This window comes from Adiantum capillus-veneris, chromosome 1, assembly GCF_014529385.1.
Source record: "Adiantum capillus-veneris isolate H3 chromosome 1, ASM1452938v2, whole genome shotgun sequence".
NCBI classification, from domain to species: domain Eukaryota; kingdom Viridiplantae; phylum Streptophyta; class Polypodiopsida; order Polypodiales; family Pteridaceae; genus Adiantum; species Adiantum capillus-veneris.
Window position 1 is genome coordinate 23,573,922 of NC_140931.1, and position 22,016 is coordinate 23,595,937.

General features: G+C 45.8%; 1 protein-coding gene and 1 pseudogene across 1 annotated transcript in view; one reads left to right on the top strand and one right to left on the bottom strand.

Annotated features, from left to right (window-relative positions):
- Nucleotides 1–941: 941 nt before the first annotated feature.
- Nucleotides 942–3,174, bottom strand: LOC147464422 (uncharacterized; annotated as a pseudogene).
- A 1,985-nt stretch (nucleotides 3,175–5,159) lies between these two features.
- The window catches only part of SCD1 (stomatal cytokinesis defective / SCD1 protein (SCD1)), a 143,360-nt gene continuing 126,503 nt past the window's right edge, over nucleotides 5,160–22,016 (top strand). The window contains exon 1 of the mRNA XM_086514861.1: nucleotides 5,160–5,560. Within this exon, the coding sequence (XP_086370987.1) occupies nucleotides 5,381–5,560 (180 nt within the window). The 5' untranslated portion in view covers nucleotides 5,160–5,380. The remainder of the gene's footprint in view (nucleotides 5,561–22,016) is intronic.

A 22,016-nucleotide genomic window follows, 5' to 3' on the forward strand; every position in this document is an offset into this window, starting at 1 on the left:
AGCTCTTTAGCAACAAAGCAATTTTAGCCTCATTGCAGCTTGCATATAGACCTGCTAGAATATCCCAAGCCTGTTTTGCAGATTTTGCTGAACGAATGTGAGGAACAATGGTGCGCTTCACAGAAAACACAATCTATGCATGAGCCTGCGCATCCTTTACATCCCAACAAGCTTGTTCTGCTGTAGGCAAAACAACTCTAATAGCAGCAATCCTTGCAGCAAGACCTGCAACATCCTCAACATCGCCTACATCCTCAGAACCAGGACGTACATCAATGCCCTGCACAATGTTCCAGACGCCCTTTGACACAAGAACATGTTGCATCATATAAGCCCACATAGGGTAGTTGTCCCTATCCAACCTGTCCTCAGCAACAAACATCTTGAACACATCTGTGTTGTTGTCAGCCATGGTAAATGCTGCACCTGATGTGAAAACTGCCAAAAAATAGGAGAGTTGGAGCGGGAACAACACGTGCTATATAGCACAAACTATAGAAGACTATGAGGCACCTATTATGTAGAAAACGACACTGACAAAAATTCTGCACAAAATGATGAAATAGCCTGTGCAGTACTGCCTGTAGTGGAAACAGAGGGTGAAATGAGCCCGAATCAAAAATCTGGGCAGACCTGCGAACGCTTGCCAAAGCTCACTGAAATCAGAGAAAGTGAGCAGGCGTGTACTGGAGCAGCTGGCGAAAGCCCTGGAGGACGCAACCTGATCTAATACCAATTGTTGGAATTAGGGTTGCAGAGAAACGCACACAAGTTGGAGAAGACGAAGGAAGCTCAAGGCACACAAAATAGAGTGTGTACTTAGTATGCAATGGAAAGATAGATAGCCCTAGAGTGATGGGCGTATATACAATGCTCGGGGAAAAAAACCTCCTAAAGAGGGAAAAAATGCCCCGACAGTCCTAGTGTGTTCGCACACATCACTACCACATGTATATGGTAACATTGAAGACCAGGATGCCTTGGTTGGTGTGGTTGTCATGGGGTGAACCTTCTTTATTGTGTTGGAGTCAAACTCGGTTGGGTGAATGGCTTGGTTGAGCATGACTAGTGCTGAGGCGTAGTCATCACTCTCTCCCCACCAAGTAGAGGGCAAGCCACCGATTTGGACAGAAAGTGTTAGTCCCTCCCGTCGACGACGTTCTTGCATGCACTCTTCTACTTTGGTGGAGATGGCGACGGTTGCTTCTTGAACTTGCGGTAAGGGTGTGCTCGACTTCCTTTGCTTTGGCGAGAAGGTGCTTGTCATTGACTTTCTTTTGAGACTCCAAGGAGGAAAGGCGTGTCTCAAGGACTGCAAGACACACCTTGAGCTCAACGTTTTCATTCTTGAGTTCTCGAATTTGAGAATGAAGGTGGTCCATCGGGTCCACCCGTGGGGTGGGCACGAAAAGACATGTCCACTTGATCGGGGAGAGAGAGACCCCGCGTTGCATCGTAGCTTGGAGAAGCTCCCTTCAGGGGAAAGGCCTCGAATGTCAAATGGGCCTACGCCGTTTAAGGGGGTTCCCTGTGGAAATCTAGCCCTGTTAGGGTTTGCTCACTCGAGACTCTGCCTTTGCTGTGGGAAGAGGCACTTTTTTTTAGGGTTGAAGGAGCGTTTTATTGACTGTGGGAATGAGTTCTTTTCACTTAGTGAATAGGCGGAGCTAATGATGAGCCAAGGCAGGTAGGGCCATCAAAAGCAGGCGGGTTGTAGCTGAATACAAAGTCGCAAGTTGGAGCAGAAGACGCATTGTCGCTATCGAGTATGACTTGGGAAAGGGGAAGCGGGGGTGAAGCTGGGATGTTGTAGGCTCTCTCGCGCGCACACACACACACACACACACACACACACACAAACACAGAGAGAGAGAGAGAGAGAGAGAGAGAGAGAGAGAGAGAGAGAGAGAGAGAGAGAGAGAGAGAGAGAGAGAGAGAGAGAGAGGCCCAAAAAAAGAAAAGTTATCATTTTCTCACATGATGAAAACACATTTTGACGGTTGTTAAAATGAATCACCAAAAAACATCTACCTTGGTATAATCAAAGTTTAATCATTATCAACATTATGTATTTCAAACAACAACCTTCCATATTTGGGGCTAGCAATATACATTTGAAACATCAACTCATCAGCTCCATTTTTTCATCACAATAGAAGTTATAAAAAGTGTAAACACAGTGAGCTTGCTTGGCTTTAATCTTCTTAGAAAATAATAAATGAGTATCTATATCAGTTTCCAATGATGCGTCATATTGGAGCTTTAACAACCATAACTTTTTCTCAAGCGTTTCAATATACATTGGTGCCGGTTTGAAATTGATACAAAGAGATAACTTTTCTTCACTTTGGATGAGATTTTCATGCTTAGTTGTTTCTCCACATGCAAGGTCAATACATAGGTCCGATGGTCTGTTTCCGGGGTCCATTGACCAAGCGTAAAACTCTTTATGCGATACATGATGGATTTGGAGATCGTATATAATCAGTCATACTACCTCTATAGTGAATTCTACATGTAAATCCATTGTTTCCACTCCATAAAGATACACCATTGGCAATGAGCATACCCATGCTATTACACATGTGTAAAAGTAACTTTCCATAGTGATCTGGCTCTTTTCATCCATTGAAGTATGATCATACAGGTGATTTCTCCAAGCCCTTGAGATGTATGGTATATCAAATTATTTGGTATCATGTTGCAATGTTTTTGTGCGGGCATTCAGATAACCAAAGACAATTACATCAAGTTTGCCTTTAAATTAAGGAATGTCCATCTCTGAATCAACAAATGACTCATCTCTATCCATGCAAGCCTAAAGGGGGGAATCATAATGAGGAATGTAATAACCGGATACAAAAATAGGTGCTCTTTTGGGTGTCAAATTTTTCAGCCATACCATAACATTTGTGCTTGTCATCTTTGACGATTGATACAAAATCTTTCAATCCTTCCTTAATTATACATGCTACCCCTCCTTGCCCTCTTCGTTGCTTGAGATTCTTTGACCACATCAATGAATGTACATTGATGTCTCTCACATCCCATGCATGTGAAGAGGGGAGGAGAAGAGTGAGTCTAGGTGAGGAGATTAGGAGGAGAAAGAGAGTGAGGCTCAGAGAGAGTAGTTGCTACCTAATTTTAAGCTACTTGCAATACCTGCACACGCATGCCACAGAGAGAGAGAGAGAGAGAGAGAGAGAGAGAGAGAGAGAGAGAGAGAGAGAGAGAGAGAGAGAGAGAGCACCTTCTCTACAACCCAAGGTATTTTTCTGTCTTGAGAATTGTGCTTTGTCCTCCTATGTCATGCAATCTATCCTTCACCCAAGCTCGAGGTGCGGCCCACTGCACTGTCCACCTAAGTCACAAGAGTGCACGCTATGGCTGGTGTATCCCAAGGAAGCTATCTGAACTGATCAAAAGAGGAGCCACAAGCTACCATCAGTAGATGATCAGAAGAGAAGGGAGCGAGGCCCACAAAAAGCGACAAAAAAGCTCCCAGAGTGGCATTGTTGTACCCTCGGTGCAATAGATGAGGATGTCGCCTACTTTGCACGTGAGGAGGCCCATTCAAGGCGCCACTAGGTGGCCGACGACTTGAGACAATGCGAGATAGTATCTCGAGCCTCTACGACCCACAAGTGGAAGAAATTTGAGAGATGGTAGCAACTTGTACCACGTGGCAACTCAATCCCCGAACTATCTCCCTCGTTATCTTTTTTTTTTCTTTTTCAAAACTCACAATTGTGAGTGGATAGTATTAAGAAGAGAAATATACACCAATCCTCAAGCTCAGACCGATCCTTGAGGGTCAAAGGATTACAAGTAATCTGCTTGGCAGAGAAACCACTCCTACTCCTCGGCTTTACTTATTACAAGATGTTATGTATTGTTCTAGACCAGTCCTCTGAGGCTTGTTTTTATCCGATCATGTGGATCATCAATCTGCTCTCTTGCGTTATTTCACGAAAGCTTGCCACAGCTAGATCCCCTTCAAACACGCGGCGGTTCCTTGCTTGCCAAATATGGTGCAAGAAGTAGTACCTGATTACTTGAGTGCAGACTAGAAGAGCAGGACTTCCCATCCTATTACTACCAAAGAACAGATCATTCTTGAAGCACTTAATTTGCCATGTCCTTTGAATCCACTTGCATATTTTCCCAGCCATGCCCCTGATTGCCTAGCATCCCATGAAAAGGTGGGCTAGGCTTTCACTGGCTATTCTGCACCTCGAACAACGGTCGGACCCGATGCCTCTTTCTTGTACCTTTACGCGCGTCGGCAGAGCACCACACATTACTTTCCACAGGAATATCTTCATATACTGAGGCCATCTTGGCTTCCAGATGTTCTCCATGACTCCCTCCCATAGTTTTTCCGTCCAGTGTCTCTTCCATAATTTGTTGATGGGGCTACACCAATTAGCCTCGTGCATTAATGCATGGTAAATGCCTTTAGAGTGTGGTTTCCAAAAGAGGCTACTCCCGGGCCATCTCCAAGCTTCCCATTCAAAGTTGGATTCACAAATTGGCATCACCACCTTATCAAGCTCTTTCATCACCCTATAGACTAGTAAGATCTCAAAGCCATCCAGTTGAAATTGGATGGCTAAAGAGTCAGCAGTTTTCCAACACTTCCTGTTGCCATCCCAGAATTGCTCTAGTCGAATGAGCCCCTTATTATTCACCTTCGTAGCCATTTCTATCCAGTAAGGGCTTTGCGGTGGCCCAAATATTTTAGAGAGCCAAGGGGACCAGTGTAATATGGAGTTCTTAAAGTATCTGGTTACTTGCCCCCATTCCAGAGCCTCAGCAACACTTTTGTACTTCCGCATTAGCTCCCCTAAGAGTCCACCAGATCTAAGATAAGACCACTTCAGGGTGAGAAGTTTGTCGTGCATCACAACCCCCTTCCACTTTCCCCCTTTTGATCCCAGTTTTGCTGCATCACGCATTTCCTTGGTCATGACAGCCCAAGCTTGGTCCTGTTTAACCAATGAGACCATAAATTTGACACAAAGGGAGATCTATACATGACAATATCTCCCTCGTTATCTTATTATATAGCATATATATAGTTATATAGATGGAAAAGAAAGGCCACTTTAATTCTATATTAACTTGTTCAAAAAGTGACATTCATTTAGTGTCTTTAACAATACGTGGGAACCTCGCTCTCTGTCCCTCTCTTTCTCAGTCTCTCCCCCCTCGCCCACGAATTTGATGCGACAAGCTGGCGAGGGGATCTGATGCGCCTCGTTCGTCTGCCAGGGCATTGGCGCGAGCTTAAGTCTTCTGCAGTAATCTGACTAGGGCTCGTAGGCCCAGTCCTCGGATAAACAGTTGCGCATTCTGGGTGATCTTGATAATCACATCAATGGCACAGGCACGGGTCTTAGAATACTTTGTAGTCTGTGGCTTGGGGCCGGATGTAAAGACGATGGACGGAAAGTCTGGATTTCAAGGGTTTGACCAGACGTACATGCCATCCCTTGTGGATCAGTTTCCACCCACAATATCCTCTGGTGTAACCGCATTGCCTCCTCAGCTGCCTCTGGTACTTAATTCTGACTTTTCATGTTTAAACATATCAGGAAAAGACTGAAAGATAGCTAAGGTAGATGATTGTGTCGCTGTTTTCTCTAGTAATAGATTGTTTGAAATAAGCTTGTTTGCAGCATGTATTCTGCTTGGGAAATAACGAGTAGTGTGTTCACATCTTTGAGACAAATTTCATTGGGATATAGACCGGGCACTCAACATGCGATTTCAGATATAGGTCATCAATTGGATCTCTACCAGGGGGATATAGTTTTAACTACGGTCTGCAGCATCACGCTTTGGACCATGCGGAAGGCTCGTTGTGCTCACATTTTTCTTCTACATCCACCATTTTGGCAGGTATTTGAAACGAGCCGCTTCATACACCTTGCAGCTAGTGGGATATTTAGCAGGCTCCTCCAGGGCATTGGAGAGGTCTAGATACCCCTTTCTTCAGATATGGCGGGATCTTTAGTTCTTTTCAGTCTGGACCATAGTCACATCACATGGCATTATGCGGCTACCCAGTGGTTTCATTTTGCATTCCTCTTATAGGCCACCTTGATATATACATCGGCCTCACACCTTGTTTTGTACATCCTATAGGTGATAGGCCATTGAGCATCTGTAGAGGTCCCTTTGTACATTGTATATAGCTTTCTTGCCATATATATGTGTGTATAAAAGAGAGAGAGAGAGAGAGAGAGAGAGAGAGAGAGAGAGAGAGAGAGAGAGAGAGAGAGAGAGAGAGAGAGAGAGAGAGAGAGAGAGAGAGAGAGAGAGAGAGAGAGAGAGAGAGAGAGAGAGAGAGAGAGAGAGAGAGAGATGAAATGAAATGGTATATTAACGTCTTCAAAAGGCCAAAGTGACCTATGAGACCAGAAAGTTACAATGTGGTGGATTTGATACAAAGTCAGAGTAACAAGATGACAAAATGACAAAATAAAATACTATGGAATCCTAAACTGCTAGGTGTGAACTAAGCAGCTAGCGGGGATAGCTAGATCACAAGAGATCCAGCATTGGTCGTTGGCGGGTCTCATCAATCTCCTCCATGGTCAGTAGTCTGACCGGGCGTCGTGCGTATCGGGCCAAAGTGATCCGAATCCTTTGATGCAGCCTCCGTCGATGCTGTGTAGTCCTCTGCAGTCGTGGGCGTCTGGATCTCCCCAGCTCGGTCGCTCGGTTGATTAGTGTGCCTCTAGTGTGAAACAACGAGCTCTGCTGTGGTAGTAGCTCCTCCGGGTGTCTAGTGGCAGCTCTGAAGAAGTCTGTGATCTTTCTCTGAGATTGGCTAGCCTCTCCTCTCATCAAGCTCTCTCTGTGTCTATGCAGATGGAGCAAAAACAGACCCAGGCATCTCTGATCCTCGTAATGCATGACTCTGGAGAGTGGTCCAAAGCCCTCTCTGAACAAGCAACGGAAGCGGCCTCGTATCTCGTAGTAGACGGGGTAGTGGAATGTGTAGTGCAACTTTGTCTTAGGCATATCCTGGCCTTTGCTGTATCTCCCAGTCTCGATCCGCAGCTGGTGTGAAGATGTGCATATCTGGCCAATAGCACATCGTATCCCATGAGACAAGTGGGTGTCCATGTATCTGGGCCTCGTCACAAATCCGTCCTCCGTAAGCTGGAGAAAATGCTCTCTGTAGAAAGCCATCTTCGTGCCCAGCTCCTGTGCTGGCTGTATCCATGTCCTCTTGGTGTCTAGCTGAGTCAGGTCCTGGCGGATGAGCCTGGTGATCTCGGACTTTGTAAGAGTCAGAGAGGATGCATCCAGTGAGTACTGGAAGGGAGGTAATCTGTCTATGTTGAACCCATGCGCTTGGAACCATGATGTCATCTCCCCATACCAGCATGCTGTATCTCCCTGCATGGCTAACTGTTGAGAGGACTCAAGTGCGAGGTGGGCATATCTATCTCTGGGAAGTTCCCACATGCGGTGTATGAAGGAGACAGATTTGGTGAGCGCCTCAACCACTAGTGGGGGGGCAGCTAGCTCTGCCCGGACAATAGCACGTGGTACTGAAGCCTTAGCTCTAATGAGACGCGAGATCATAGAGACCAGAGGCTTCTCCATGTCCCCCTATCCATGAGTGCGGCCTGTCCTCCCATGATGATCCAATGAAGGTCCCCAAATGTCACGTGACACATCCAACCCTTTGTGTCCGTGGACAAGCTACAGCATGATCAGGGTTCAGTTAGTCCAGTCAAGTCTAGATTAGAAGTGATCTGGCACTTTTGTGAGTCTATTCATAGACCGTGCATGCCCAGTCACTTAGCATAGACGCATATCCTCTGGTTGCACACAGCATGATCATCAGAATCCATTAGAATCAGTTAGGGGAATTTTCCAATGCATTTAGCCTATTTTCCCTATTTTTGACATTTTTCACTTATTATTTTTAAGTGACTTCCCAACAAAAGTAGGTTGGGCAATTCTGCTAAGTTTGTATATAAGCAAACCCAAGTTAGCACTAAATGGTAGAAGAGGCAGCAGGAGCACATGCTCAACAGGCACCTTCTCAACAGAACCCCAGCAGAACCCAAGGACTCTAGCGTTTTTGCTCCTCAGCAGTTTGGCTAGCGTTTTTGGACCAGACACCGCAGATCAGCCAGCGTTTTGCATTTGCAGAGCCACGGCGACAGGAGGACCTCTGATCAGCCCTAGCGTTTTGCATTTGCAGAGCCACGGCGACAGAAACACAGATTTTCAGCCCTAGCGTTTTTGCATCTGCCAGCAACCTCAGCGTTTTGTAGATCTATCGTGACAGAATCAGCCCTAGGACCAGCGTTTTCAGTTTTCAGCAGTTGACAATGCAGATCAAGTCTCGAACCTCGCAGATCTCACCTTCCCCCAGCAGTTCCTCGCCGCATGGTCAGTTTCCGCAAGGTTTACAGTTTCAGCCCGGAAAACGCAGATTTCAGCATCTGCATTTTCAGCGCGTCGTCGTCGCATCGTCGTCATCGCCATCGTCATCGACATAGAGTCAGAATTCAGCAGATAGAAGATTAGCAGATTTCAGCCCATAGCGTTTTTGGACAGCAGTAGAAAGATTTCAGATTTCAGCCCTTAGGTCGACTTCGTCATCACCGTCGTCATCGTTGACATAGCCTAGACTTGCATCAGTCTCATGAATACCATTTGTACCAGATTGTGCAATCATAAGTAGACCACTCTAGTCGACGAGAGTGGGGCCTTCGGAGGAGGGTTTTACAACGTCTCTGATGTCGTATCTCTCTTCTCTCTCTATCTCTCAGTCTCATACACTTGCACACACAGTGTCCATTCACTTTGTTTGTGATCATAGCACTTTCCATTAAGAATGGAGGAACCTTGAGCACAGTTCGGAGCACTCATCTTGAGCAAAGCGCAAACAATCATTCCGCTCCACCTAACATTGGTATCAGAGCTTTGACAGTGTTCAGTATCACTCAAGGAAAGAACCACAAGAACCACATAATTTTTTTTGCTTGTTGAGGTCGCACATACCAAAGTTCGCTTGGGCGTGTCGATTCCTAATCCTGTTTTGTTGAAGAGTGACAGGAATCCCGAGCTTGTCCAGCCTCCCCTTGTGTCTCTTTTCACTCATTGAGAGCGGACTGTGCACTTAGCGGCCGGCCAATCGACGTGAGGTGGGAAAAAGCAACCTTGGTGTGAGCGCAAGGCCGCCAAGGGGTGCGCCCGCGGAAAAGAGTAGAACTCGGGTAAAGAGAAGATCCTTCTCCAACGCGATTTGCAAGCAAAAGAAAACCTCAAGAACCTCAAGAACTCAAGAACCCAGACCCTCAAGACCTCAAGACCCTCAAGAACCCAAGTTCCTCGTGAACTTAAGAACCCAAACCACAAGAACCCACAAGTATCCAAGACTTCAGTAGATGGTCATCACTCGAAGTGGAATGGATACTTCGCTTGGAGGTGATGAGCATGAGAGAGGCAAAGAAGAATTTTCCCCACCAGGAGGTTTTTCCGACCCTCCCCCTTCCCCATCTACGTCAAGGATTGCACTAACTCCTATGAAGGAGTTGCTGCAGTTGTTTATGGACGAGAAGTTAGACCGAAAAGCAGAAATAAAGCGTGAACACGAAGAAAAGATGGCAGCCATAGAGCATCAATACATAGAAGGAGTGGCAGCCATACATCGCGAGAACAAAGCAAGACAAGTAGAATATGACCGGGAGACCAAAGTAAGAATGCAAGAGATGTTGCGACTCTTTTCTCAAATGCAGGCACAGATTCAACAGGATCAGGAAAAGGAGACACTCTCAGTCTCTTCTTCTCCAAAGCAAGACACACATGATTTGCATGATGATTTGAATGACAATGATTTGCATGATGATTTGAATGATAATGATGAGCATGATGATTTGCATGATCTAGATGTGATTTCTCACGAGCATGATGATTTGCATGGTCAAGATGTGATTTCTCACAAGCATGATGAGTTGCATGAAGATGATGTGATTGTTCACAAGGATGATGTGTTAGTGGATGCTTTTTGTAGCGAAGCTAACCTCGTTGTAGATTCAATCAATCACGAAGAACCGATCTTGGCTTTTGAGCCAAGGTCCAAAGAACCCCCACAGGACGATTCGATCATTCAAGAAGAATCGATCTTGGCTCTCGGGCTTAGGTCCAAAGAACCCTCACATGAAGTATTATGTGTTCGCATGATTGCTACGCACGCATTGTTCGAGTGTTTCATTCGTGATCGTTTCCTGTATTTTAGTCAGCATCGTTATGTGATCCCTTTTCCTAGGCATGACATATTGTATGTTGAGCACGTTTCTCTCATGGATGAGCACGAATGTATGCGGATTGTTCATGAAAAGCTGAAAAGTATGTATGTAAGGAAGTCACATTCCATGTCTCTTCCTTGGCATGACACAGTTGTCGACAGAGCACCTGACAGTATGAGCACCAAGCATGGGCATTTCCAGTGTACATTGCCACAGTTGATTGTTTTAGATCAAAAGAGAAAGATTCGATCGCATTGTTTGCGTGTGTGCGGTGAACCGTTTGGCACTCCGTCTCTTTGTTCATCCACATTGCATGCACCGTCTTTGAGGAAGACAAGATTTTTTCCACTCACTTTACATGGAATGGGTATGTTCATGTTTTTTGTGTTGGAATGGTTTCAGGAATTTTCAGCCGTGGAGATTCTTGAACACGAAAGAAGCAGGTCTCTAGACGAAGTTGAAGCATCGAAGGAGCCACAGAAGACTGTCGCTTTCCGCGCGGCCCAAAGAAGCAAGCGTTGCAGACCTTTATGAAGTTCAAGTACCACATGACCCACACATCAAGGTGGGCCGGCGAAGAGTCCCTTCCAGGATTTCGGATGCTATTGGCGATCTCCCTCGACGCCATACAGTTCGGTACCAGTACCTCACTTTGAAAAGGAGGGGATGTCACGTGACACATCCAACCCTATGTGTCCGTGGATAAGCTACAGCATGATCAGGGTTTAGTCAGTCCAGTCAAGTCTTGATTAGAAGTGATCTGGCACTTCTGTGAGTCTATTCGTAGACCGTGCATGCCCAGTCACTTAGCATAGATGCATATCCTTTGGTTGCATACAGCATGATCATCAGAATTCCCATCGGAATCCATTAGAATCAGTTAGGAGAATTTTCTAGTGCAATTTTCCCAACAAAAGTAGGTTGGGCAATTTTGCTAAGTTTGTATATAAGCAAACCCAAGTTAGCACTAAATGGCAGAAGAGGCAGCAGGAGCACATGCTCAACAGGCACGTTCTCAACAGAACCCCAGCAGAACCCAAGGACTCTAGCGTTTTTGCTCCTCAGCAGTTTGGCTAGCGTTTTTGGACCAGACACCGCAGATCAGCCAGTGTTTTGCATTTGCAGAGCCACGGCGACAACAGGACCTTAGATCAGTCCTAGCGTTTTGCATTTGCAGAGCCATGGCGACAGAAACACAGATTTTCAGCCCTAGCGTTTTTGCATCTGCCAGCAACCTCAACGTTTTGCAGATCTATCGCGACAGAATCAGCCCTAAGACCAGCGTTTTCAGTTTTCAGCAGTTGACAATGTAGATCAAGTCCCGAACCTCGCAAATCTCACCTTCCCGCAACAGTTCCTCGCCGCACGGTCAGTTTCCGCAAGGTTTACAGTTTAGCCCGGAAAACGCGGATTTCAGCATCTGCGTTTTCAGCGCGTCGTCGTCTCATCGTCGTCGTCGACATCGTTATCGACATAGAGTTAGAATCCAGCAGATAGAAGATTAGCAGATTTCAGCCCTTAGGTCGACTTCGTCATCACCGTTGTCATCGTCGACATAGCCTAGACTTGCATCAGTCTCATGAATACCATTTGTACCAGATTGTGCAATCATAAGTAAACAATCATTCCGCTGCACCTAACACCAAATCTCAGCTCCATAAAGCAATGCTGAAGTCACCAAAGTGTCAAAGAGCTTCGTTCGAGGCTCCTGAAACTGAACCTGTGAACACATCCTTTCTAATCTACCCAATGTTGCATGGGCTCTAGTCAATCTAGTCTCTGCTGCCCTCCTCAATGAAAATGCTGGTCCACTAAAAACCACTCCAAGGTAAGTGTAGGCATCTGTATACTCCACTGTCTCCTGGCCGTATGTGAATGCGGGTGCTGACCTCCTGATCCACTTTGGGGTGGTATTAAATACCATGACCTTGGTTTTACCAAGGTTGACGGACAAACCACTTTCCTGGGCAAACCTATGCAAAGCATCCAAGTGACGTTGCATCCCCTCCGGAGAGTCAGAGATCAACACAATATCATCAACATATAACAATGGTGGAATCCATGTCTCTGCCAGCTGTGCACCTCTATCACCATCCCTCTCAATGTAGTCAGAAACCTCATTCACATACATACCAAATAGAGTAGGAGAGAGTGGGCAACCCTGCTTCACCCCAATAGTTGAGTGAACCGGTGTGGATACACCCTTTGAGGTGTGTACATGCCCCACTATTGACCTGTATAATGCCATGAACCCCCAAATGAGCTGTGTGGGTACGCCCATCTGCTATAATCTGCGCATCAATCTAGCTCTGGGTACTATGTTAAATGCTTTGCGGAAATCCACAAAGCTACAATAGATCCGTCTCCCATGCAACCTGCCCTCCTCAATGATGGTTCTGAGTGTCAAGATATGGTCAAGAGTAGAAAAACCCCTCCTGAACCCTGCCTGCCCGGCTGCACGTAACCCCTCCCTCTTTGCTCATCTACTCAGCTGCTGCTCAAGAATAGATGCGTAAAACCGTGCCAATGTGTGAACAATCATGATAGTGCGATAATTCCCAGGCTCCATAGGGTCTCCCGACTTGAAGATAGGTACAATAGTAGATAGGCTCCAAGTATCAGGCAAGTCCTCTCACATGGCACGGTTAAACATAACTGCTAGAAGCTCTGCTAGTAGATCTCTGGCATGCGTGAAATGCTCAGCTACTAAGCCATCATGATCATATGCTCTCCCGGTCCTCATCCTGTCAATGGCCTTCCTCACCATCTCAGTGGTGAAAAAAGCACATGTGTGTGGGCATGGATCGGGGGGGTCAGGAAGGGGGGGCTGCTCAGGAACTTTGTACAGAGATGATGCGTATTGGCCCCAGGTCTCTATAGAAGTGATGGCAGAGGGGGGGGGTGTGCTCATGAAAGAGCTTCCATGCCTCACGTGAGTCCTGACTTAAGAATAGCTGGTATAGATCCTGCTCTAGGCGAGCCAAAAATGCCCTCTTCTTCCGCCGCACCAGGCGTCGAAAGTCAATCTGTGATTGTCTATGAGTGATGTCCCCCAAAAGCACCTCCCTCTGAAGTCTAGCTCTAGTGTCCCGACATTCCTCATCATACCAACTACTCTAGGGCATGCTCTCCGAACGGCGTCTCTGCTCAGGCTTGGTATGCCTCTACCGCTGTATCATGTAGTGTATGTGTCAGTATAGTAGTAAGCTCCTTCAGAGGTTGCCCTGGCTCCTCTGTGCACAGGCGTCTGTAGATCCCATCTATGTATACAGAGTCTGTCTCCCACGTGAAGGTGTAGCGAGTAGGGGCTGCTGCCCGTGGCCTGTGTGCTACACTAAACTAAAAAGAGATGGTCAACGACACAAGAGCATGATCCACTGGCACACCAATAGGTCTGGGTTCGACCGTGAGATCCTGGATGCTAGAGATGAGGCTCGGCTGTGCCATGACATAATCCACTCTGTTGGCTCCATGTTTGTGTGGAAAGCATGTAAAACCCCCCGAAGCGGGAAATCTCTGTAGGCCATTCAAGATGGCCAATCCATGTGTAGTCCCCAAGTCTATCAAGTGTCGTCCATACTCAATGTGTTCTCCATCTTGTGATAGTCTGGATAGGCCTGTCTCTGCAGCATCTAGCTCTCTCAGCATCTCCTCTGAAGTATCATAAAATACTGTCTGATGATGGGCAGTCCTAGCATTGAAATCCCCTAGAATGATGATGTCACCATCTCTAGAGAACTCCCATATGTCATCATCCAAAATAGAGAAGGGGGACTGTCCTCTGGGTGGTGCATACACTGACGTGCTCGGGGGAAAGTAGCAAATAGCAATGTAAAGATATCTGCCAGGTTCTGCCTGTCTCTGCTCTCAGTCTCACCCACATGTACCTAGCTTGCTCATCCCTGCGGGCTATATGTATCAGTGGCTGCAAGTCCTCCCTGAATAACACTGCCGCTCCTCCTAAGCCCCGTCGTTTGTGCCTGATGTGTCTCAGAGTAGAAGACGATGTCTCTTCCCGTAAAACTATCCTCAAAAGCACCCACATCAAGGCGCATAGATCCATTACAATTCCAGGTGGCAACTTTTGAGTGTGGTCCCATAGGTCTCGCACCGTCATGTGGAGCGCCGCTCTACAATCACCACCCGATCTCTAGAAGGCTGTCTTTCCCTTCTTTCTTGCCGCTTGAATCTCTGGCATTACCTCTCTCATATGGGCAAGGTGTGTGAGAGAGGTCATCTCCAAGGAACATGCCCATTTTCTTTATTGTAGGATGCCTCTTCAAGAAGTCCTTTGCCTCCATGGATGGGAAATGGATGATTATAGCTCTCTCTCTTGAAGTCTCCCCATTTCCTTGTGTCTTCTTCCCTACCCTCCATGCCTTTGTATGAGTAGCCTCACTACCCATCATGCGGAGAAGTTCTGCGACTTTCCCTTCCACATCATCTCGGTCCTTTAGACCGGTTACTCTTATATGCAAAGCTCTAGCTACTCTTCTTCTAGAGCCATGTTGATGATTGTAGGAGTGGAGGCAGATGTGGTTTCTTTCCTTTTCCCTTTCTTAGCGACTTCTATCCATTTCTTGGCCTCATCCGCCTTCTTCTGTGTCTTCGTGATCACATCCATCCACGAAGACGTCTTTACCACATTCTGTTTCTCCTCCTCTTTGATCTCGAGGTCACCGCTTGCTCTATCACTCAGCTCTCGCTTGAGGGATGAGACCTCTTCTTTGAGTGCTTGTGAATCCGCCTTAAGTGCCTGTACCCTCTGGTTGCAGGTCTTCTTTCTCCCTCCATTGCGTGCCCTCGTTGAGGAACATTTGAAGAAGGTTGGCCTTCTCTTTCCACCATCCTTCCATATGTGCTTTCCATTCTTCCATCTCCCTTTCCATTTGTGTTATCCGCTCGTTTGTACGCATGAAGGTTGCGTTTGTATGGGGCTTGCAAGCTGGTGAAGCGCTCATGACCTCCATTGGTATTCGAGTTATGTATATAGAGTTGTCCTTTGATTACGCATACGTAGCTGTCCTCAGTTATGCATATATGGACATCCTCAGTTATGTGTACATGGACACCCTCATACGTGCATACATACCATAGAAAACCACAGAAAGATATCGAGAGTCACTTCTGCAATTTCAGAATTCTGTCAATTTTAGCCAAATTTTGCAATTTCAAATTCTTTCTGCAATCTGTTTTCTTGGATTTTCCCCCCCTGATTCCTGCAGGTCTAGGTCTGAGTTTTCTGGTTCTTGCAGGGCTAAAATTCTGCAGGTGAAGATTATGAAAAATTGAAAACTCGAAAAACGAAAATAAAAATCCTATGGAGATGTGCTGGCGTGGGGGCGGGGGGCTGGGTGGCTGGGCAGGGGGGGGGGGGGGGGGGGGGGGGGGGGGGGGGAGGGGGAGGAGCGGGGGCGGGACCGACTTGGGGGTGGGGCTCGTTGTCACAAGAGCAGGCCAGCATGGGGCAGCAGGGCCTGTGAGGCCTATGGGCAAGATGGGGGGGGGGTGTCAGAGAGAGAGAGAGAGAGAGAGAGAGAGAGAGAGAGAGAGAGAGAGAGAAATGAAATGTTATATTAACGTCTTCAAAAGGCCAGAATGACCTATGAGACCAAACTGATACAAAAGTGGTGAATTTGTTACAATGTCTGGGTACCATCTGTTACACTTAGTACTAAAGTACTAAGTGTGAAAAGTGTGAAAGTAAATGTGAAAAAACTAAATACAAAGCATTAAATAAACTTCATAGGAGCATTCTGGGTGTCTGGCTAGAATGCTTCTAATCCTTTGTTGTAGTCTCCTCCGGTGAAGTGTGCTTTTGCATCTTGGTCGTGGTCGTCTCGATTTCCTAAATTCAATCGCTCATTCAATTAGGGTGCCTTTGGTATGAATGTGAGTACTCCTTTGTGTTGGCTGCTGGCCTCTTGCTTCCCTTCCACTCCTGCTTCTCTCGATCCGAAGAAATCTGTGATCTGCCTCTGAGGCTGTAGTGCTCTTTGTCTTCTCATTAGTTTATCCCTTTGCCGATGTAGTTCCAGTAGGTACAAGCCTAAGCATCTTTGATCTTGGTATTGCATGATTCTATCTAGAGGTCCAAAGCCTTCTTTAAAGAGGCAATGAAAACGCCCACGTATCTCATAGTATACTGTGCAGTGGCATATATAGTGTAATTCTGTCTCCGGCTCCATTCTGCATAACTTGCAAATTCTGCTCTCAGGTGGGATTCCCCTAAATCTGTCAAATTCAATTTCCAACTGGTGTGAGGATGTACGAATCTGACCAATAGCACATCTCAAACCATGAGACAGGTGGGTATCCATGTAACTCGGGCGAATCACAAATCCATCTTCAGATAGTTGTAGGAAGTTTTCTTTGTAGTCGGCCATCTTCGTGCCCAATTCTTGTGTAGGGTCTACCCATGTCCTCTTAGTATCCAACTGTATAAGATCCTATCGGATGATTTTATTAATCTCCGTTCGTGTAATTGCCAGTGATGGAGCCTCAAGAGAGTATTGGAAGGGGGGTAATCTTTCCGTACTGAACCCGTGTCTCTGAAACCACGAGGACAGTTGCGCATACCAGCATGATGTATCCCCTTTCATTGCCAATTGTCGAGAGGATTCGAGGGCCAGTCTAGTTCATCGGCCATTATTTGTATCCCACAAACCATGTATAAAGGACACTGATCTGGTAAGAGCTTCAATTTCTATCGGAGGGGCCGCTAGTTCCGCTCGGGTAATCGCGTGTGGTACGAAGGCCTTGGCTCTAATCATTCGGGAAATCATAGATACCAAAGGTCTCTCCATTGACTTCCAATTATCCTGATCCACAGATGGTCCCCAAATCTGGACCCCATAAAGCATAGCCGAAGCCACCACAGTATCAAAGAGACAAAGTTTTGTTCGTGGTTCCTGAAACTGTACTTGTGAACACATCCTCTCCAACCCTCCAAGGGCCGTAGAGGCTCTGGATAATCTAGCATCCGCTGCTTTCTTAAGAGTAAACTTCGGTCCTGCAAATACCACCCCAAGGTATGTGTATGCATCTGTGTACTCTACTCTATCCTGGCCATATGCAAATGTAGGTGCCGATCTCCTAACCCACTGCGGTGTGGTGTTAAACACCATAACTTTGGTTTTACCCAAGTTTACCGACAGTCCACTATCCTCCGCGAATTTATGTAATGCATCTAGCTGCCTCTGCATTCCATCTGGTGATTCTGCTATCAATACAATATCATCTGCATACAACAACAAAGGGTGTTAGGGAATAAAGGCCTAAGTGCCTTGTACTTATAACTTATAAGTTAAAAAGACTTATAAGTGAGGGGGCCCAAGTGTGAATGGCCCCCTAGTCACTTACTCATATACTCAAATGTGAAGCCCAAAAGAATAACAGCGTGACTTCTCCCAAATTCAACGTGCTCTCTCTCTCTCTCTCACGTTTTCTCTGCGTGTGCTCTTTCTGCGCCAATCTCCTCTTCTCCTTCACTCTCATTGCATAGGACAGCAAGTGGGCTCTCTCTCTTGCTCCCCCACACATGGTATCACAGCTTTAGGGTTTCCAAGAGAGCCATCTTCGCAACACAGATCAGAATTTTGTTTTTGCTCGCTGCGGAAAGGATATTCAACCGTTTTCGATCAACTCTGTCGCGAAGGAATCCTCTCACCGTGTAGAATTGACCTCCGGTGACAGTTTCCCCAAAATTAGGGTTTCAAAAACTGGCGAACAACAGCCTATTTCTGCTGAAATTGACCAATTTCGGGGTCAATTTGATGCAATTTCATTAGGGCAAGTCTCACAGGTCAATCTTACAGGTGTTTCCACCAACGAGGTTCTGAAAATTCAGCAAAACAGGTGTTTACAGGTCTGATTTTTGACCTAAAACAGGGAATTTCAGCAAGCAAATGATGTATACACCTTGTGGAAACCTTTGGTAAGGGTTTGGCAGTGAATGTACGCCGTTTTGGGGTGATTTCGCGTGAAATTTGCTCGCTGTTTTTCTGTAACAGCAAGCTGTTTTTTGCCCGATTGCGCACATTTGGGCGTGTTTAGGTCGGCAAAACAGGGTTTCAGTGTTTGCAATCACTCAGAATGGCTTCTAGCAGTGAAAGTGGCAAGTGTCTCTTTGTGGCATGGCCGGTTGGGACACATGAGTAAAAGAGGAATGGAAACTCTGTCTCGTTGTGGTTATTTTGAAATACTCTTCACAGCCGCATTACCGACCAAGTATTTCATATACTTAATACTTAAAAAATTAACTGCACATGCACATACAAATTATATGACGTTCGTACAACCGGGTTAATGACTTGAACACCACATATATGCAAAAATATATGCTTCTAACAAACGACATTCTATTAGCCGCGTTACAGATCAAGTGCCGCCTAAATCTAAGGAAAAACAATGGCCTACATACGAACATCTATTAGCCGCGTTACCGTGTTTGAGGTATGCTGATTTTTCTCATTGTGAGCACTGTATTTATGGTAAGCACAGTCAAACACCACACAAAAGGTCACTTTTTTTGAAGTCTGACAGGTTAGACTTAGTGCATTCCGATGTATGTGAAATGCCACAGTTATCCTTAGGGGGAAAGAAATATTTTGTCTCGTTTATCGATGATGCTACACGTAAGGTGTGGGTGTATCCAATACGTGCTGAAAGCGATGTTTTGGATACTTTCAAGAAGTTTCTTGCGTTTGTTGAGAATCAAACTGACAAGAAGCTTAGGTCTTTGCGCTCAGACAATGGGGGGGAGTATGTATCAAAAGCATTTATTGACTTTTGTGCTACTAAAGGTATTAAAAGAGAGCTTACGACTCCTTTTAATCCCTCTCAGAATGGAGTTGCAGAGAGGTTGAACCGGACTATCCAAGAGAAAGTTCGGAGTATGCTGTCACATGCTGCATTACCTCATGGTTTTTGGGCAGAAGCTGTGCAAACAGCTATTCACTTGATTAATCGCTCACCTAGCAAGGCTTTGGGTGGAAAGGTGCCTGAGGAGGTGTGGTCTGGCAAGCCACCCTCATATGCACATTTAAGAGTGTTTGGTTGTGAGGCCTATGTTCACATCCGGAGTGAACTGCGCACCAAACTAGAACCAAAGTCTCATAAATGCATTTTCCTAGGATATGGTGAGGATGGTGAAATGGGGTATAGATTATGGGATCCCGCATTACGGAAAATCATACGCAGCAATGATGTCATCTTCAATGAGAATTGCATGCACAAACAGCCCACAAAGGTCGAGGAAGTGCGCCGGGTTGTTTTTCGTGAAGATGTTACATATGGACAGCCAAGAAGGCCCAATGTTCAGCAGCCTTTACATGCTGAAAATCAGCCATTAGCTGCTGAAAATCAGCCCCAACAAGTTGCCATTGATGCATCACAGGTAGGGGAACAGGTTGATGCTCTTAGACCGCCCGTTGTTGCGATGCAACCGGCTGAACAGCCTGCTGTTTTTGATGGTTTACAGGCTGAAAATCCACCTGTTATGGATCATTGGGTGCGTAGGTCTACTCGGGTGACAAGGCCCCCCGATAGATATGAACCGTCTTTGGACTATGTCATGCTTACTGATTGTGGTGAGCCGTCTTGCTATAAAGAGGCTATGCAATGGGAAGACAGTAAGAAATGGTTCAAAGCAATGGTTTCGGAAATGCAGTCTTTGGAGAAAAATCATACATGGGACTTGGTTGATTTGCCTAAAGGGCATAAGGCTCTGCCATGTAAATGGGTTTACAAGACCAAGGTCACATCTGATGCTTCTTCTAAGTACAAGGCACGTTTGGTTGCTAAAGGGTACAAACAAAAGCATGGTGTTGATTTTGATGAAATTTTTTCTCCTGTTGTAAAGCTTGCCACATTACGTCTTGTTTTAGGCCTGGTTGCTTCTGAAGATATGGAGTTAAAGCAAATGGATGTCAAAACAACGTTTTTGCATGGCGATTTGCTTGAGATAATCTATATGATGCAGCCAGAAGGTTTTGTGTCAAAGAGGCAAGAGAAGAAAGTATGTAGACTCTTGAAGAGCTTGTATGGTTTGAAACAATCTCCCCGTGCATGGTATCACAAGTTTGATACATTCATGAGGTCTCAAGGATACAAAAGAAGTAATTCTGATCATTGTTTGTATATCAAAACGGCAAGTGATGGATCTCTTCTATTGCTGATTTTGTATGTTGATGACATGCTTATTGCGGGTAAAAATGTCACGGCGTTGGATGCATTACAGCAAAGCTTAAAGAATCGCTTTGACATGAAGGATCTTGGTGAAGCTAATCATATTTTGGGCATGCGTATCTCTCGAGATAGACTTCACAGGCGTCTGTATCTATCTCAACGAGATTATGTTAAAAAGGTGCTACATCGTTTTCATATGGATGGGGGAAAGGCACTTGGTACTCCGCTGCCTCCATATGTAAAACTGACTGCACATGACTGCCCAAACACAGATGATATGCGGGCTGAAATGGCCAAGATTCCTTATGCATCAGCCGTTGGCAGTTTGATGTATGCTATGGTTGCTACACGTCCGGACATTGCATTTGCGGTGGGAGTGGTAAGCAGGTACATGAGCAATCCTGGCAAAAAGCATTGGGAAGCAGTGAAGTGTATCTTGAGATACTTGAAAGGCACTAAAGACTTGTGCATTTGTTTTGGGAAGAGTGAGACATCTGTGCATGGCTTTACAGATGCAGATTTTGCTGGACATCCAGATTGCAGGAAGTCTACCTCTGGATATGTGTTTACATTCACAGGAGGTGCAGTTTCTTGGATTTCTAGACTGCAAAAATGTGTTGCTTTGTCTACCACTGAGGCTGAGTATGTGGCTGCCACTGAGGCATGCAAAGAAGCTTTGTGGCTCATGCGTTTGGTAGAAGAGCTTGGCACTAAGTCACCGGTTCCTGTGCTACACTGTGATAGTCAGAGTGCTATTATGCTTGCAAGGAATCCTGTTTTTCATGCCAAGACAAAGCACATAGAGGTGAAGTATCATTTTATCAGGAGCGTGCTTGATGACAAGAGCATTACACTTGTCAAGGTGCACACAGATGACAATCCTGCAGATCTCTTGACCAAGAGTCTTCCAGCAGAGCGGTTTGCATATTGCCGTCAGATGATGGGTGTTGGATGAGTAAGTGCATGATCAGTTGTTGTATCATAGTTAGCTGATTCTTTGATCTCCCAAGGTACATTGCCTTTAGGTGGGAGGTTGTTAGGGAATAAAGGCCTAAGTGCCTTGTACTTATAACTTATAAGTTAAAAAGACTTATAAGTGAGGGGGCCCAAGTGTGAATGGCCCCCTAGTCACTTACTCATATACTCAAATGTGAAGCTCAAAAGAATAACAGCGTGACTTCTCCCAAATTCAACGTGCTCTCTCTCTCTCACGTTTTCTCTGCGTGTGCTCTTTCTGCGCCAATCTCCTCTTCTCCTTCACTCTCATTGCATAGGACAACAAGTGGGCTCTCTCTCTTGCTCCCCCACAAAGGGATCCATGACCCTGCAAGTTGAGCCCCTCTATCACCCTCTCTATCAATGTAATTTGATACCTCATCTATGTACATACCAAATAAAGTAGGGGACAGTGGGCATCCCTGCTTTACTCCAACGGTGGAATGAACAATGTCGGAATCCCCTTCTGGAGTACGTACATAACCAGTTACTGACCCGTATAAGGCCATGATCCCCCAAATAATCTCTTTGGGGACCCCTAACTTTTGC